The following is a 16,777-nucleotide window of genomic DNA, read 5'->3' as shown; positions in this document are numbered from 1 at the left end:
TGGGAAGTCGGGCTCTGCTCCCAGGCAACTGGGACAGGATGAGAGCCCATAGTCTTAAACTGCACCAGGTTCAGGTTGGACATTGGGAAGAATTTCTTCACAAAAAAGGGTGACTGGGCATTGGAATGGGCTGCCCAGGGAGGTGGTGGAGCCACCGTCCCTGGAGGTTTTAAGGAAGGACTGGACATGGCACTCAGTGCCACGGTCTAGTTGACAAGGTGGTGCTCGGTCACAGGATGGACCCGATGATCTCGGAGGTCTTTTCCATTGATTCTGCGATTCTGTGTAATAAAACCTGGCAATGGCTTGTGATTCAAGACCACAGCGACCCTGTCGTGTTCCTCGAACGCCCGCGGTCACCGGCGCCCTCCGAGCGCGGCGCGGCCCGGGGAGGGGCCCCGGCAGCCGCCATGGCCTACAACTCCCATGGTGCCCAGCGGCGGCGCCGCTGCGCGCGACGGGCGCGCAGAGACTGCCGGGGGCTGGGCCGTGCGCGGGGGCCGGCGCCGATGGCGGCAGGCGCAGGGGGCGGCTGAGGGAGCCGCTGGTGCCCGTCGCGTCCATCGACCGCCGACACCTCGCCCGCCCTGTCTCTTCCCCCGCCGCTATGGAGGCGCTGATCCCCGTCATTAACAAGCTGCAGGACGTGTTCAACACGGTGGGGGCCGACATCATCCAGCTGCCGCAGATCGTGGTGGTGGGCACGCAGGTGAGGCGGGCCGGGCCGGGGGCGCGGGCGTGGGCGTTCGCCGCCCTGAGGGCAAGGTCGGCGTGTCCATCGCGCTTCCGCCGCTGCCGACCCGCGGCTGTCTCCGCCAAGGGCACGGGGGGACGTGGCAGGCGAGGGCGGGTGGGGCGGGCGGGACGCCCTCGGTGCCGGCGTTCCCCCTGCACTCCTTCCGCGACTCCGCTGCCTCACCCCCGACCGCCCTGGGAGCGCCTCGTGCGCCGCCCGCCCGCCCTTTGGCGCTTCTCCGTAGCGGTTCGAGCGGGCGAGGAGCTCCGCAGGGCTGCGGGGAGGGCCGGGGCCCCCGTCTCCCGTGGCTCCGGCCCGCACACCGGGGGTGCGGGTGGCGTCGGGGGACCCGTGGACCGGCAGCCGCCCCAGTGCGTCAGCGTGACCGCCATCGCTGCTCCGTCCGTGGCTTCCCTCCGCCGACAGCGGCCGTGAAGCGAGGGCCGAATGAAAGGGATGTGGTAGCGGAACGGCATCTTGCAGGCGTGGATGGTTCTCCTTTCCGCCCAGTTCTTGTGCCGTTTGGACTCTTCGTCTTAGCTGGTGATGGCGAGTGAAGGTGAGAGGCGAGGCCGGCGGCTGTTGGCTGCAACAGTTGCAACACGTGCGTGTGAGCCCGGTAATGCTCCTGGGCTCGAAGATAGCTCCGACCTCTTCATATCTCTTCAAATGGGATGCTGCTCTTCAGCAGAACTTTTGGCAGCTGAACATGTCTGACCAGAGCTGCAGGGAGTAGAAGATGAAGCGTTGAACAGAAGTAAAACTTGAAGCTAATGGATCTCTCATTTTGTTTCTACTGAGTGTGCTCTGCTCCTTGACAATAGCTTACTCACCAAAGACTTTAATACCAAATACTCTGCACGCAGGATTTTTATTAAATAACTTAAAACACCAGCTGTATGTGTAAAGCTTGCAGGTTGTTGAGGTGTGGAATAGGTTTCCTCAAAGCCAGCTACAGTGCCAAAATGGCTGTGAGGCAGCCACAACTCATTCTCTTTTCCCACTGTACATCAGATACATTCACTGACTACCTCAGCCACTTTATAAAGTAGATCTGGAATGCTTGAATAGCATTCAAGAGAGGGAGAGACTGGTAAGCTGTGTTGGGTACTTGCTGGTTTTGTGTCTGATAGGAGTTGATCGCTTTATGAAGACATTTCACCTTCTTTACATGAAAAAGTACACAAGCAAGCTGAGTGTTTCTTTTATTCTTTTTATTCTCGTGTTTCAGTTTCGATCTGCAACAGAAAGTGCTGTACAGAGGTGTGGCATTTTTCTGTGTGAGATTTCAAAAGCATTTTTTCCAGTTTCACTTTATGAAACGTATTAAAGTGGCATTTTTGAAAAACACTTTTAAGCAGCTCTGTCCCAGTTAGCTTTTCCTCGGTGCAAATCCTTTTCATAAGTAAATACTGAGAGTTAAGACAGTATTGACATGTGGTTGACTTCAGCAGTCTACCCATCAGTACCAATATCTACTCAGTGCTGTATTCAGTATATTTATAAACTCCCATGAATTAGGATGAAACTTTCTATCAAGCCAAAACAAAGTCCTTTATGGACTCTGGAAAAATATATAGTAAAGTATTTTGGGTTTTTTTTGTTTTAGTCAGAGTTGTTGGAAGAAAAAAATTGTCTTTACTGAAAAGGATAATTCTGTAGATTTTTATTTTATGCAATTAGTTTTATTTTAAATAAAATTTTATTAGTCTATTAATTTGAAGTTAGTTTATTGGAGACCAGATTTCTGGAGATGTGTCAGATATGGCCTTAGAGCTGATAGTTTTGCTGCTGGTAGCTTTCTTTCTTTTTTTTAGACAGTCTTGTTTCTTGGTGAAGTGCTGTGGCCTTTAAGTTTGTTCACACAGCTGATGTATTTGTAGCCCACTGGCATATGCTGTCTTTGCTTTTTCTTCCTTAAATAATATTCACAATGAACAGTCTTGGATTTTTCACCTCCATTTTACTTGTAGGAAACAAATGCTGCCAGTTAAGACTTCTGTAACTCTCTGTTAGTTGAATTATGCTTTTTTCTTCCAATTTGCCAGTTGGTTTTCTTAAATGACCTTTTTACATATTCATCAAAGAGAAGGAAAATGCTTTTTTAAAGTAGTGTTTTCTGTTTATTTTTCTCACCTGTCCTCTCTCTTCTCTACCCTTGTGTTGTGTCGTACTCATGTCTTTCTCCAGTTCTTATTCTGTGCATTAAGTTAATTCTTTCTTTTCTAGAGTTTGTAGAACTAGAAGCTGTTAATAAGCCTTAATTCAGCTGTGAATATTTTCTGTTTCCCATGTTCCCTTTCCCTCACCTCTCTTGTTTGGGATTCATTTCCTACTGCCCTTGTGCCCTGAGAAATTGAAATGCTTTAATTTTTCCTCTTTCTAGATACATTTTGGTGCTAATTGCAAATTATTTCTCAGTAAATTTTGCACATTGAGATGGTCTCTTGCACTTCTAGTGGTTTTTCTGCCACTTAGTCATATGAGAATTCCTTCTCATTCTCCCCATAAGTATTGTGTAAGTTATTTCTGTGTCCTAGTACAGGGTCATTTAAGAAAACTGGGGACTGTGCTGATAGAACTCAGAGGACACTTTCAGACTGCCAGTTTTCCTTCACTGTTTCAGGGTTTTTCAGCCATTCCCAGATAGCTGTTCTATTTTTTCCCCAATTCAGTATTCCAGTTCCATTTTTAGAACTGTATGACTGAAGGGGAAAAAAAGAAGTGTCCAGGTTAGGAATATGATATAAAAATATTTGTTCAATAATGCTGGAATGCTCAGTATTCTGGTTTACATAAATGCTTTGTGATCTGTATTTGTAAGGGATAACAAGGTGATATTGAAGAGTCTCAACTAAACACATTAAAACTACAGTAAAAGGAGGCAAGGGGAAGAAAAGTAGTTTGGTTAGTTATGGTCTTTTGTATGGGTAGGTGGTATCACAAAAATTAAATGTCTGCACTACAAAAGTGGGCATAAGATTTAGAATAAATTTAAGAAAACCAGCGAGACAAAAAAATATCTGCCTAGAAGTATGTAAAAATGAATTGTCTTTATTTATTTTTTGTGCCAGTAATTCTTGGAATATGTTTGGGGTTTTTAGTATTCATCAGCCTAGTTATATGTAAACTTTAGTGTCAGCTTTGTAGCAAAATTCTCCTAATAGTGACATTATAAAAACACCTTGTAGGCTTTATTTGCACTTGGTAATGTTAATTGAAGTGGAGATATCATGGTGAAATTGATGTAGCAACTGATGGAATTCACAAGTGAGATTTGGAAGTGACCTTCCATGTGTACATTTATGAATACTTTTGCTCAATCTTCTGTTAATGCCATTTTGAGACTTTCAATGGGGAGGTGTAGTTTACAGTATCTACTATAGACTTCTGTTGGATGTTCCCCTGGGGTTGGCTCACAGAGGAGCATTACACTTATTCCTTTTTTTTTACTGTGTGGAGTAAGTATCATGTTTGATATTTCAATGCTAGACCACTTTTTGCTGCAAGGAGGAAGGTTTCTTGATTTGAGGCAACATCCCGAGCACTTGAATATGTATAAGTTCATATTCTGGTAAGATAAATAGTTGAGATGGTAATTTGGCTGTTAAGAAGTTGAAAGCAATGGGAAGGTAATGTACAATCCTGACGAGTGGGATAAGGGGATGAATCCAGCAGATGCTATCAAAGAATCCCGTCTGAGAGAGACTGGCACGTTGGTCTGAAACTTCAGGTGCTGTACAGGGCTTCTGTGACTTCCCCTGTCAGGGGAACAGAAATTTAAGCCGCTTAGCTCATTCAGTGTAGCCTACATTGTGTTGGCAAAAAGCCGGTTTGAGGTGAAGGAAACTCCAGCTTGTACCAAGCAACCAGGAAAACACCATGCCAAACAAAGCTGTCTTCCTCCCTCCTTTCTTGTTGGGGTGTTGGTTTGGATTTTGTGGGGGGTTTTTTGTTTGTTTTGATTTTTCTTTGGATTTTTTGTTGTTGTTGTTTTGTCCAAGGATCTTTCCTGGCATTTCATGCAGATGCAAAAACCCATTTGTATCTACATTTGAGGGATGTAACCAGAGTGTAGCTTCTATGCTGGCTGGGGACAGTTTGTTTTTTCTCCCAAATATTTTGTAAACTTCCTGGTTTCATTTGGGTTTTTTTCATTGTTTTCATATCTGACATTTACAGTCTCTGGTTTTGGGTGTAACTGTTTTCCTTTTTGCCATCCTTTGCTCCTGTCAAGTCATGCCCTGACTGTTCTGCTGTTTGTTTCAGACAAGCAGCGAAGTGAGGCTGACATTAATTAGCTGTTTACATTTACCAGACATAATATAAATGTTGCTGCTGATATGATACAGTGCAAACGACGTTTATGTTGTGCTGTTTCTTTTCTCTGATGGGCTCCCTGTGTTTCTGAACAGCTGAGCTTTTTGGGTCCTGGAGGTTTCTTTGATTGGAAGGATGGCATTTTCACTGTTTCTATCTGCACACTTAATATGAATTAAAATAAAATGATAGGTCTAATAACTCGATCCTGCATTTTATCAATATGAATTTTTAATATGAAAGCAGTATTAAACATCATTTAAAGAAGATACTAATTTTATTGTTTGCAAATGCCTGGTTATTTTGGAAGAGTGGAGAGTCTGCACAGAATTCACAGTTGGATGTGGATAAAGAAGTCTTGTGCTTCTCTTCTTTTGTTTGTGTGTTTTGTTTTGTTTTCTCACTGGTTTTGGTGCTTTACTGCAAGGGTCCTGTTCATCTTGTGATTGGCAATTGTTTTTCTTGGAAAACCTGTATTTTAATTAGAGCAGGTGAATCTTGTATGTTGTCTAGGGGGCACAGTGCACAGAAAAATATTTTCAGGAAGATGGAGGGGAAGAGTATTAAAACAGCACAGGCATTTGTTTTTCAGAATCTGGAGAGAAAATGGTTGTGTAGTTCTTGTTTGTTCTTGTAGTAGCCAGAAGGTTGACTAACTTAGACATTTGGGGGTTTGGGTTTTTTTGATAATACTGCTGTTTAGAACTTTTAAAATTTGAAGATACAAGTTGGCTTTGTTTTGATTCACTTTACTGCAAGTCATGAGTATAGTAGTATACACAATACTACGTAAGGTCAGGATATCTGGCTTGCAAATGTGAATCTTCAAATACCACAGTTCCATGATGTAACTTAGAGTCTGTACTTGTTTCTACTCAGATGAGGCGTTTTTTTCTTAAGTGAATTATTGGAGGGCTCAGGGAATTAATGTACTGAGGAAGAAAACATCTGCTAATCATTGCTGTATTTGCTGTTGTTTGGCCTGTGTCTACAGTTAGATATGGTGTAAATGTGGGATTTCTGAAGAATTTGAACTGAGCTGTGCCAGTTCTAGCATTTCTTACTGCTTGTACATAAGCTGTTTTATATGGAGGTAGTTCCTGAGACTTCAAGTTTCTCCCTGACTTACTCAGGAGAGCTCTCTATTCAAGTAAATGGGGAATGCCCTGCAGGAACAACAGTCTTGTAGTCTGGACAAGATCTTGCATGTATTTTGAAACAGTGAGCAGTGCATGATGCTGGTTTCACTGCTTTCTCAAATTGGGATCAGCCTGTTGTCTCTTTTGCATCTTTTAGAAGTGTAATTTTGTTTCAAACAATGTCTTAAAATAATTCATTTGGCCTGCTTATAGCTTTAACATTCTTTTCTGGTTAGTAAATAAACTTTTAAATTTGTTAACTGTTTACAACCAGCCTAGCTTGAGGCGTTCCTAGTTTGAATAGGAAGATTTTATTATAATAGCTGTTCCAAGCAAAGCAGTTCCCTTGTGGAACTGCTCTGAAATTGCATGTGTACTCACCTTTTATTCCAGAATAATTCATATTTGCAAAATAAGGAAAGAAAAAAAATTCTGCTGCTCTTTAGTTACAGCAGGCTGAACTCTTCTAGGATGGCTACTGCAAATAACTTTTTAAAGCACCAATTTGGGTAATATTCCTGTGGATGAGATCCCAGCACAAATGTATTAGCTTTTATTTCCCAATGATAGAATGAAAATTTAGGGAATTGTAGATGTATGTATTGCCAGGAGCATGATTTACCAGCAGGACTTTGATACTTCTTGGATGACAGAAACTGCAAAATTGCCACCATTTCATCTCAGATGTCAAAGCAGATGCATTGCTTTCCTTAATGGAACTCTTCAGGAATTATTATTATGTCTCATTGAGAAGTCTCTCTTACTTCACAGCTCCTTACTGTCATTCTCAAATGTCTGTGTTGTTGTGCCACTCCAAACGGTACAGGGAATTCCGAAATCACTGCCTCTATTTTCTTGTGCTGTCCTGTAGTTAAGTCTGTGTTGTGTTGCAGGAGTGCTTTGCATTTTTTTCCTACTGGATGAGATAGTAAAAAAAGTTATCAGTTTGCCCTGTTCAAAAGGAAAGAGCTAAGTTTTCCAGTCCTTTCAACTAATTTTTGTTTTGGAAGTTTCCCAGTAATTTGTTGGATATGTTTCCTTAAAAAAGTTTTTTTTCCACAGATGATATATTGTGCATTGGCTCCACAAAGACATTATGAAGTCTAAAGATAGACAAGGGAAAGCAGGAGATGCTTGTAAGATGACTTGAAATTTGTTGCAGCTGATACAAGTTCATTATCATTTTAATAATACTTGAAATATACAACAGTCAACAATCTGAGCAAGTGACTGTAAGAAATTTGATGGTGCATCAGTGAGACTCCAGGAGGGCCTCGTGTTAATTTGCCTTCTTGCTTCATGGACTTCATAAGAGTAAGAGCTGACTTTGCTTATTTACTGAGCTAATTGGTGGGACCCTGTGAGCTAAAGGACTGTGAATCACAAGAGACCTGGCATTCCTTTAAGGACAGCCTCATGGAGCACAAAACAATAGTCTGTACACTTGCTTGGGAAAATGAGTGGAGGTCTAAGGAGAGCAGTACTGAGGGAACTTATGACTCAGCCTCAGCACAGAAGACTCGTGCAGGGGGTAGAAATGAGGACAAGCTCGCTCAGGGATATAAAAATACTGCCTACATAGGCAGAGATGGTGTTGAGAAAGCCACTGTTACTGGTAGGGGACATCAGAGGCAAGAGGAACTTCCAGCACTGTATCAGCAGTTAGGAAAAAAGAGAAATGAGGGTAGTAGAGGCTTGCTGCTGACTGTGGCAGGTGATCCAGTGGCAGTGAATATGGACAGCACTGAGGCACTTGATCCTTTCTCTGCCCTGGTCTTTGCCATCAGGGTGTTCTAGGCTGTTGTCCCTATAGACAGCAGTAAAAGTGGAGAATAACTCCATGGTGCAAGAGGATTGGTTCAGGGTTCTTTTTCTGATATGGAGAAAACATCTTTGCATTCTGTTTGGTGTAGGGCGCGTGTCTTCTAAAGTAGGAATGCTAAGGAGGATGCGGAAATAGAGTAAGAGAGCCAGTGAAGTAAATGGGATAGGATGAATGTGAATGGTTGCTCACAGTGTTACTTCAGCATTTTCAAGACAGAGTCTCTTCCACTTGACTTGTCAACGACCCTGAAGTGTTTCTGAAAGTAACATCTCTGGCTGTTAATGAAGCTGGAGAATTATAAAATCATGCATTTGCTGTGTGCTGCTTCTGAATTCCTAAAACTGTGGTTTGTAATGCAGCAGATTGTAACCCACATTTTCTCTTAAGAATTAGTGTAATGGATGGGAGCAGATGCCTTTTGATACTTAAGTGCACACAGTTGAAATATACAGGGACAAGTAAAGAAGTAATGAAGGACAGGGAGGCAGAGCAACCTCAGGAGGACTGTTAAAAGTAGAGATGCTGGCTTTTTGGAGTGGATCAATTCTTACATCTTGCAGCTTCTTAATTTGGGAGAGTAAGTGCACAATTGTTTCCTAGTGACTGCCCTTCATCCTTGATTGTCAACATCATCTTCAGATTAATCTAAACAAAGATGAACACACAGGTGTTGCAGAGGCAGTGAGAATGCTGATAAGGTTTCAACACACTCTGACAGTATATATGATGTAAAATATGTCAGTCCTGTGTGCATCATCTCTTTTTGTCTTAGTACTTCTGGGAAAAACGGTTTTACCATCCACCAGACTCCGGTGTTTCTCTGTGACATTATTCGTGGTTGACAGAGCAGAGTGTAAAACACAGCCATGGAAATTTGACACAAAGGTTAAAGGAGTGACACAAGATGTTCCTGTATTTGCTCCACCTTTTTTTCTGAGCAATCTCTATTAACTTCCTCTAGATATCACAGCTAATAAATAGTTCATATTAGGATCGGATATTAGGGTCCCAGAGGGAAAATCTGCCTCATCTTCTGTGAAAAGCTAGAGGTTGTTAATGCTTTTCTGGACTCATCATTAAATGAATTTGTGGATTTCAGTCCATGCTTAACATCACGACGAGCATTTCAGTGAGATTGACAGGACAAGTGTGATGCTTCTGCACACTCACCTAAAATTGCTGTGGTACCTTTGGTCATCAGAACTAGTCTCTGTCTACATCTATTATTTGAAGGACTGGCTGAACTGACTTTGTATTCTTAACAGACCCATATCCCACTGGCAGAGCAAGATCAGCTTTGTGCTTACTGCCTTCCTCAGCGTGTTCCCAGACAATTCTTGGTAATGGATGCTAAGGAGTCCCGATTAAGGAGTGCGTCATTAGATAATTGTATTCCAACAACAGATTGCTTTAGTTGGGAATGTAATGCAATTTGAAAGAATTTCCTGATGCGTGGAGTACTGTAATGTTTCATTTAGTGCGTTTGCAAAGGATCCAGATTGTTCCTTCTCCGTCCGGAGATAATTGGGGGTGGTGTAAGACACAGTGGGTTACTTCTAAATGTAGCTTGGTGTGTGCCCATTTTAGCTTCCAGCATTACCACTCTTTAGGAAGGACTAAAGCAGCAGTGTGCAGCAGCTTGTCCCATGGATTTTTGGTTTCCTTTCATGGTGAGGTTCTTGATAAGGATTCCAGCTATTTATTACTATACCTTATGTGCTTGGATTATATGTTCATGAGAAGCCACTTCATCTTAGTTTGATCTCCAGCCTTTTGAGACTGAGTGATAATTTTTGCCATGTCTAAGAAATCTTGCTGAAGAGACCACAGAATCATCAAGATTGGAAGAGACCTTTAAGATTATTTAGTCCAACCATCAACCCAGCATAATCACCCCAAACCATATCCCCAAGTGCCACATCGAGATGCCTCTTAATGTTTGAAATATTTTTAATAAATGAAACACTGGTCTTCTTTGGTTTTTTTTTTCCAATGAAGCAGATGAACCTTTATAATCTCCTTTTTTTTTTTGGTTTTCACTTCAACAAGGCATTTCACTTGTTTTAAGTAAGTTTGTTGAGAAGTGGTTTGTTATTTTTCACTGTGAAGTTTTTTTTTTTTTTCCAGAGTCTGTAATATCAGTAATTCTTCAGAAGTGTGCCAGAACAGGAGCTCTCTTAGGAAGGCTTGCAGACCTAGTTCATGCTTTGGTCAGGTTGTTCTTAAATTATTTTGGTAAGAATTCAGTGCCCAATGGTCTGTTATAAGCTCCTTGCAGGGAAGGTTCCCAAAGTTGGGTTTGGAGAAGGACAGTTGAAGAAAATTATTAATTAATTTCTAGGGGAGTCTTTTGAAGGAAAAACAAATTTTAATAAGGCCATATTTCTGTTAGACCCTGCTTTTTTTCCAAGTCTTTCTAGACCATTGATCTCACTGCTGTCAAATTCGATTTAGATTTACTCTGAAAAATGTACATCATGTGCATTGGTATGTTTGCCTATTGAGACAAATGATGTTTTTGATAAAACATCTTTTTTTTTTCTGTGCCACAAAGCATATACAATAAAGTGGTACAATAAAAGGCTTTCATTTGTTGCTGTTCAGACTTTCTAGGGGTTTGGCCTTGTATTTTATTACTTATTTTGTAGTTCTGCATACAAGTCCTATTTCAATAGGTTATAAAGCTCATATGATATATTCATGTCTTGTTTTACTGCACTAGTAGAAATGTGCTGTCTGATAGTAATGTGTTGCTTGACCTCTGATGTATTTTTCATTTTTAGAAAAGTCACTTAATGTCACTAAATGTGTGAGATTTAAAGATATTCATCACTTCTTTTATATCTTGTTATGCTAGGTTATATACTCATCATTTACTTGTAGTCTCAAATCTGTTATTTCAGAACGGGTAGGCTGAGTGGGGGTTCTATAGCAGTTACATAATGCACCTTCCAGCTGTCAGAAGCATGTGTTGGTTTCCTTTTTTTTTTTTTTTTGGTTTTGTTTTTTTTGGTTTTGTTTTTTTTTTGTTTGTTTTTTAACAAACAAGAGAGTTGTTTAGTAGTTGCATTAATACAGAAACATTTCCTAGATGGCGGCAATGACAGAACAGGTTTTCTCATGGCATCTCTATGTAGACTTAGAGCTGCAGAAAACTGGAAGAGTTGAATACAGTATTATTAAAAAGACAAAATCTTCTCAATCAGACTGAGTATTCTGTTGACATAGCTGGGTCTGTTGTTTATTGTTAGTTTTAACATGGTACTGGTCGGGAATAATTTCTAAAACCTAGATTTTCACAGGTGCTTGTTGGACCAATTATGAATCTTATACAAAAGTCCTGCAGGAGAACATTTGAAATATAGATGCTCAAAGAGCATTTGTAATTTCACAGCCTTTAAGTATTCCCCAGCTTTTTACAGTTTGTTGTTATTTAGACAGATGTTTGCAGTCAATGAAGTTGTAAATACTTAAATATATACAGAGAGAGAGAGTGTGGGATGCCATGAAACAATGTTTGTTTCTATGTTTAGGATGCAAAACAATGTCTGTATTTATGAAGCTGATACATTATACAAAACCCCCCAAACAAAGCCAAAAACCCAAACAAAAAACCCCACCCAACCAACCCTCAAACTGAAAGGAATATAACATTGTAGCACCTTAATGTGCTCAAGTATACATAGTTAATATATGTTTGTGTAATGCTGCTGCTGGTATTAATACAGCCAAGCCCATGTTAATTCTAACAAATACTAACAGAGGGGTAAATTCCTCAGTTTACAAAGTTTTGCTTCAAGATCTTAGAAAATGACATAGTAAAAGACATAGAATTTCTTTCTGAGCATTATAAAGCAAAGCATTTTTTCCCAAGAAATGTTTCTGGGGAGTTTTAATATTTGTGGTAGAAGATGTTAAATAGGAGATTAATTTTTCTGAAACCTGTTTTGTGTTTAGTTTAACCTTAAGAGATAAAAACCATGGGACACTTACAAACCATGTAGATAGATATCTGTTCTGAGTAACAGTAACCTAAAGCAGGTTTAGATGGTTACTGGCTTGTAGCAGACTTGTGTCCTTCAGTGCCTGTGCAGTGACTCTGCTGTGCCTGCAGGGAGTCTGTCATATGCTCCTTCGGGCACTCTATAGCAGAGGACAAAACAGAGTGCTGTTTGCAGGCCAGATGAAAGCAAACTAAAATATCACAGCATTTTTAGGTGAAAGAAAGTAATGTAGCTGTATTCTGCTTTTCAGAGCAGTGGAAAGAGTTCTGTGTTGGAAAGTCTTGTGGGGAGGGATCTGCTCCCACGAGGTACTGGAGTTGTCACCCGGAGACCCCTTATTCTGCAGCTGGTGCATGTTTCCCCAGAGGATGGTCGGAAAGGAGCTGGAGATGAAAATGGTAAGAGTGAGCCAAGAATGTGTTTTGCCTATTTGGAAAGAGAATTCAAATCTTTCTTTTCTTTTAAATGAAAAACCAGTTGCTGTAATCTTAAAACTCTAGTATGCTTTTTAGAACTTGCTTGGAAGAAAACACAGCTGTTGTCACATTTGTTTGGTCCATTTAGCAAATGTCATGGAGTCAAAAACTTTTGGGTATTCAAAATATCTTTAATGTTTTAAGCTTTCTTGTTCTTGGGAATTTCTTTTGAGAAAATTAGGCCAAAGAAAGCATTTCAGTTATGAAGATAATTGTCTAGAATGTAGAGAACATGGTTTTCTTGTGTGTGTTTCTTGTCCCCTCCCTTTTTGCTGTATAAATAAGGTATTTCATTGAGAGGGTGATGAGTAAAGAAGTTTTTAGAAGGAGGGTAGGAAATAGGTAAGTTGTGAATGCAGTGAAAGAAGGAGAAATTAAAACAAACTTGTAGTAGATGTGAACCAAATTGAATTGACATGTTCTATAGCTTACAGATGCCACCTTACTGGGTTGCACTGAGAGACTCCAAGTGCATCAAGCACAGCACTTTAAATGTTCTGAAGCTGTTTAGTTTGAAGCTTATCGTCAGTACTGCTTCTATTTTATCCTTCAGCAGATCATGAAAGTGATCTCAGTTGTCCCTCGGGAGTTTCAGTGCTCATTTTATACCAACTAATGCTCCTGATCTTAGGAAGGAGCGGCAGGGGCGTATCTACCTTCTGATTGTAAGATACATTTTAGCTTTTTTAAGTATACAGTAACAACTGCACACACTTTTGTTGGCGTGATAAACTTGGGGCTATAATTATTAATTCTCATTGTGTTCAAATTTTTCTTAATTTATAATTTGACAATAATAAGTCAAGGTATCAGAAGTTCTTTACAGTATTTGTTTTCCTGTAATATTTCTGGCCTTTGGGTTCTGAAGGACAGCTACTAGTATTGTGCTGTTTAAAAGGTTTAAGCTCCAATCTTAATTATTGTCACAAGCAGAGAACACAGTTAGGGTTCACAACAATTAGCACGCAAACCATGTGAGAAATTGTGGGGACAGTTCAGGCTGGAAATGATCTCAGGAGACCTCTAGTCCAGTCCCCTCAAAATAGGGCCAACTCTAAACTCAAGACCAGGTTTCTTGGGTCTTTATCTGTTTGGGTCTGAAAACCTCCAAGGATGAAGAATTCAGTCTCTGTGCAACTTTTTAGAAATGGCACATTTGATGTCTTTAAATAGAGTTTTAAGTTGCTTGTATTGTGCAGTGTATAGTTTGTATTTCTAGAACTTCTCAGAATACTTGGATTTTGAGTTGTAGGGTACAATACTATTTTGTTCTTCTCTGCAGCTTTACAGGTGTAAAAGCAGGTTTTGTAATTGCAGTATTCTGAGTAAAGGCAGAGCCTTTCTGTTGTAGGTTGCCTTTGATCTAAGGATTTGGATTTTAAATTTAAAAAGTATGAGGATGTGGGGCTAAATTATTATTTATGATGCCCACTTAGATTTTTTTGGGGAAAACAATCAATATGCAATATGTACATGTTATAATCTCATCTTGTTCCTCTGAGAGAAATGTAGGCTTGTTTGGTAAAACCAGAGAAACCTTTATGATCTCCCACTTGAGTTTGAAATGTCTCCTCTTTCCAAAATTCAGGCAAATCATGGTCTAGATGGTGTTGTCACTGCTCTGGTTTAGCTTATGTTCAGACTGTGGTGTTACATCTGAGAAGATGGGATCAAGTAGCTTGGAAAGAAAAAAGATGGCAGCCTCTTATCCTGGCTGTGCTGTGTGACATTGTAATAAGTGCCATTAGAAGTCTAATTTTAGAGGTAATTGTATGTGTAACGAGGTGGATGTTGAGGTAGGGTTGAATATGGATTTGGGATTTCCCAGAGGGAAATAGTCTTGCAGAAAAGGATTTTATCCAGATGAGGGTTTTCTTCTTTTAGTTGAATATTGGACAAGGGAGTATCAGTCCTGGCGTGCTGCTTTCTGAATGCTGGCACGGAACTCTCTGTACACACCGATACTTTTATACAACTGTCTCTCTCTTTTGACTTCTGTTTTGTGATTGTCACTTGTATCCATCCTAATGCTTGCTCTACTAGTGTTATGTATTAACATAGCCATTTCAAAATAGCTCCTACTCTGTGGTTCTTACAAGCTTAAGTGTTATCTGTTGCAGCATTGGCATCCAGAAAGCTTCCCAGTTTTTAACGCACTTTTGACTGCTGTGCTGTTCAGTTAAGGAGGGAAAAATGATACCCTTGTACTGTGGTCACTGCAATAAATCAAGGGAGTCAGAAAATACCAGAGATAAATTTTCCATTAAATATGAAGTTCTCTATTTTTATAACGTGTTTTTTCAAGCTGATCTGTATATTCTACAGAGAATGTGTGTAATTTGATGGGAAGGAAATGTTCTCAGCATGCTTTTGCTGTTTATTGTTGGCCTCTAGTGATTCAGCACATATGGTGTGTTTGATGTGATGATACCACACTGTGGTGTTGTCTGATCAAATTGCAAGAGAAGCAGCACTTATCAGAGAACTGGGCCTGGACTTGTGAATTATTAAATTGGTCTTGCAGTGAAGACCTATAATGGTAGTTCAGAAATGGAAAATAAGAGAGAACATACCAGTGGCCAAGTAGTAAATGCTTATAGGTTCCTTTTTATTGTTTGTTCCAGGATAGGAATCTGAACATTGTTCAAATTCTGAACAGACAGAATTGATACAGAACACAGGAGCAATTAATACAGATCCATTGCTTGCTAAATCAACACTGTTTTTTCAGCCTTTTACTCTCTACTTCAGATAGGAATCTCTTACCCCTAGCTCCCAAACAGTGTGGCTTGCTTCTCTGGACTTGGCTTTGTAGAAGCATGAGAGAAAAAGAGCTTTCCCTCAAAAGTCCTTGCAATCTAGTTAGTGTCAAGGATGGGAAAAATGGTACAACTTACAGAAGGGATTGGAAGAGGTGCACATTTTCCTCACAAGTTCACTTTTTTTTTTTTTAAATGTAGAGAAAGAGAGCTAGGAAAGGATGAGGTGACACGACTTGGGGGAAAGAGAGTACAGATAGATGGTCATCTTCTTGGTCCAGGATCTGTGAAGATATGAAAACTAGAAACCTTGGAAGTTAGTATTTGGGAAGTTCTCATTGCCATGCTGCAGGAAATCCTCTGTGGTGCTGGCCTTTTATGACTCCCAGCAGCTTCTCTGTGCTCCCATTGTAAATGAATAACATTTCTATTGCTTTAGAAAGGCAGACGAAATATATGAATAACTGAAGTCAGTAATCTTTGTATTGTATTGAGCTTCTTAAAGGAATATTGTAGAGTTGGATGTAACAAGTACAGTTTGGTGGAGGGCAGTCCTGAGAAAAATGAAGTAATCTGTCTGCTTTTCCTGTGCATTTATTAAGGTTTTCAAGTCTTACTACAGGATATGGAAAACCAGAAAAGTATAGACTGTTGCTTTATTCCAGAGATGGGGTGGGGTTTTTTTTTCGAAAAGCAGGGTCTGTTTGTTCTTAATAGCTGCTGTTTTACTAATTTCTTATAATGTGTAATACTGGATTTCATAATGACTAGAGTGTCATTTCCTCACACCTTTATCTGGCATTTAATCTTTCATGTAATCAGGTCATTATTCTTCTGAATAGATTGCCAGAAAAGCTCCCAGAAAATAGCATAACTGGGGGAAGACTGTTTTACCAGTTAAATGAGTGATAAAAAACCATTCTACATGGAAACCAGAACAGTGGGTTGCTGAATGTGGGCTAATTAAAACACTTTCTCCTTGCCTTGAGCAGTGTTACATTTAGAGAAATGCAAATCCTTCCTCCTTTCCTAAAAACTCCTTTCCATTAAATTAGATCTATTGGGAAACTTTTCCATAGGTATTAGCAAGTTAAAATGCAGTGTCTCTGACTTGAGTGTGTCTTCTTAATATTTATTTTAAGAAGCTTATAGATAATAGTGAAAAAAATTTATTTATATGTAGAACTAAGCCTAGTACCTAGCTGCAAATTCCCATGCCACTAGAAAGAGAATAATTTAAGACTAAAACAGTGTCTGAGAAGAAGTCATCTCCCGAGGAGGGACATAACCAGAGAGTGCCTCGTGCATATCTTTCAAATGTAACAGTGGCAGTATCTTGCTGTATTTTTTTCTTCCTGGCTTTAGGCCTCTCTTTACTCTCTTAGATTCGATTTTTAAGAGGAGATGAGCAATACAATACTGAAGATATTGTAGTTTCTTCCTCTATGTGCATTTTGCTTTATTTACTCTGAACAGTAAATAAACTAAAGCTGTTTAATAACCTGGAATGAAGGAACC

At 40.2% G+C, this 16,777-nt stretch overlaps 1 protein-coding gene across 4 annotated transcripts in view; it reads left to right on the top strand.

Moving 5' to 3' along the window:
* The first annotated feature begins 480 nt into the window (after positions 1–480).
* The window catches only part of DNM1L (dynamin 1 like), a 36,318-nt gene continuing 20,021 nt past the window's right edge, over positions 481–16,777 (top strand). For all 4 annotated transcript variants that reach the window (XM_048300342.1, XM_048300340.1, XM_048300341.1 and 1 more), the window contains exons 1-2: positions 481–709; positions 12,275–12,422. In XM_048300342.1, coding sequence (XP_048156299.1) covers positions 608–709; positions 12,275–12,422 — 250 coding nt within the window. In that variant the 5' untranslated portion in view covers positions 481–607. The remainder of the gene's footprint in view (positions 710–12,274; positions 12,423–16,777) is intronic.

This window comes from Corvus hawaiiensis, chromosome 4 (assembly GCF_020740725.1).
Source record: "Corvus hawaiiensis isolate bCorHaw1 chromosome 4, bCorHaw1.pri.cur, whole genome shotgun sequence".
Lineage (NCBI taxonomy): Eukaryota > Metazoa > Chordata > Aves > Passeriformes > Corvidae > Corvus > Corvus hawaiiensis.
Note: the sequence above shows the minus strand (reverse complement) of the source record. Positions and strands in the feature narration are given on the sequence as shown.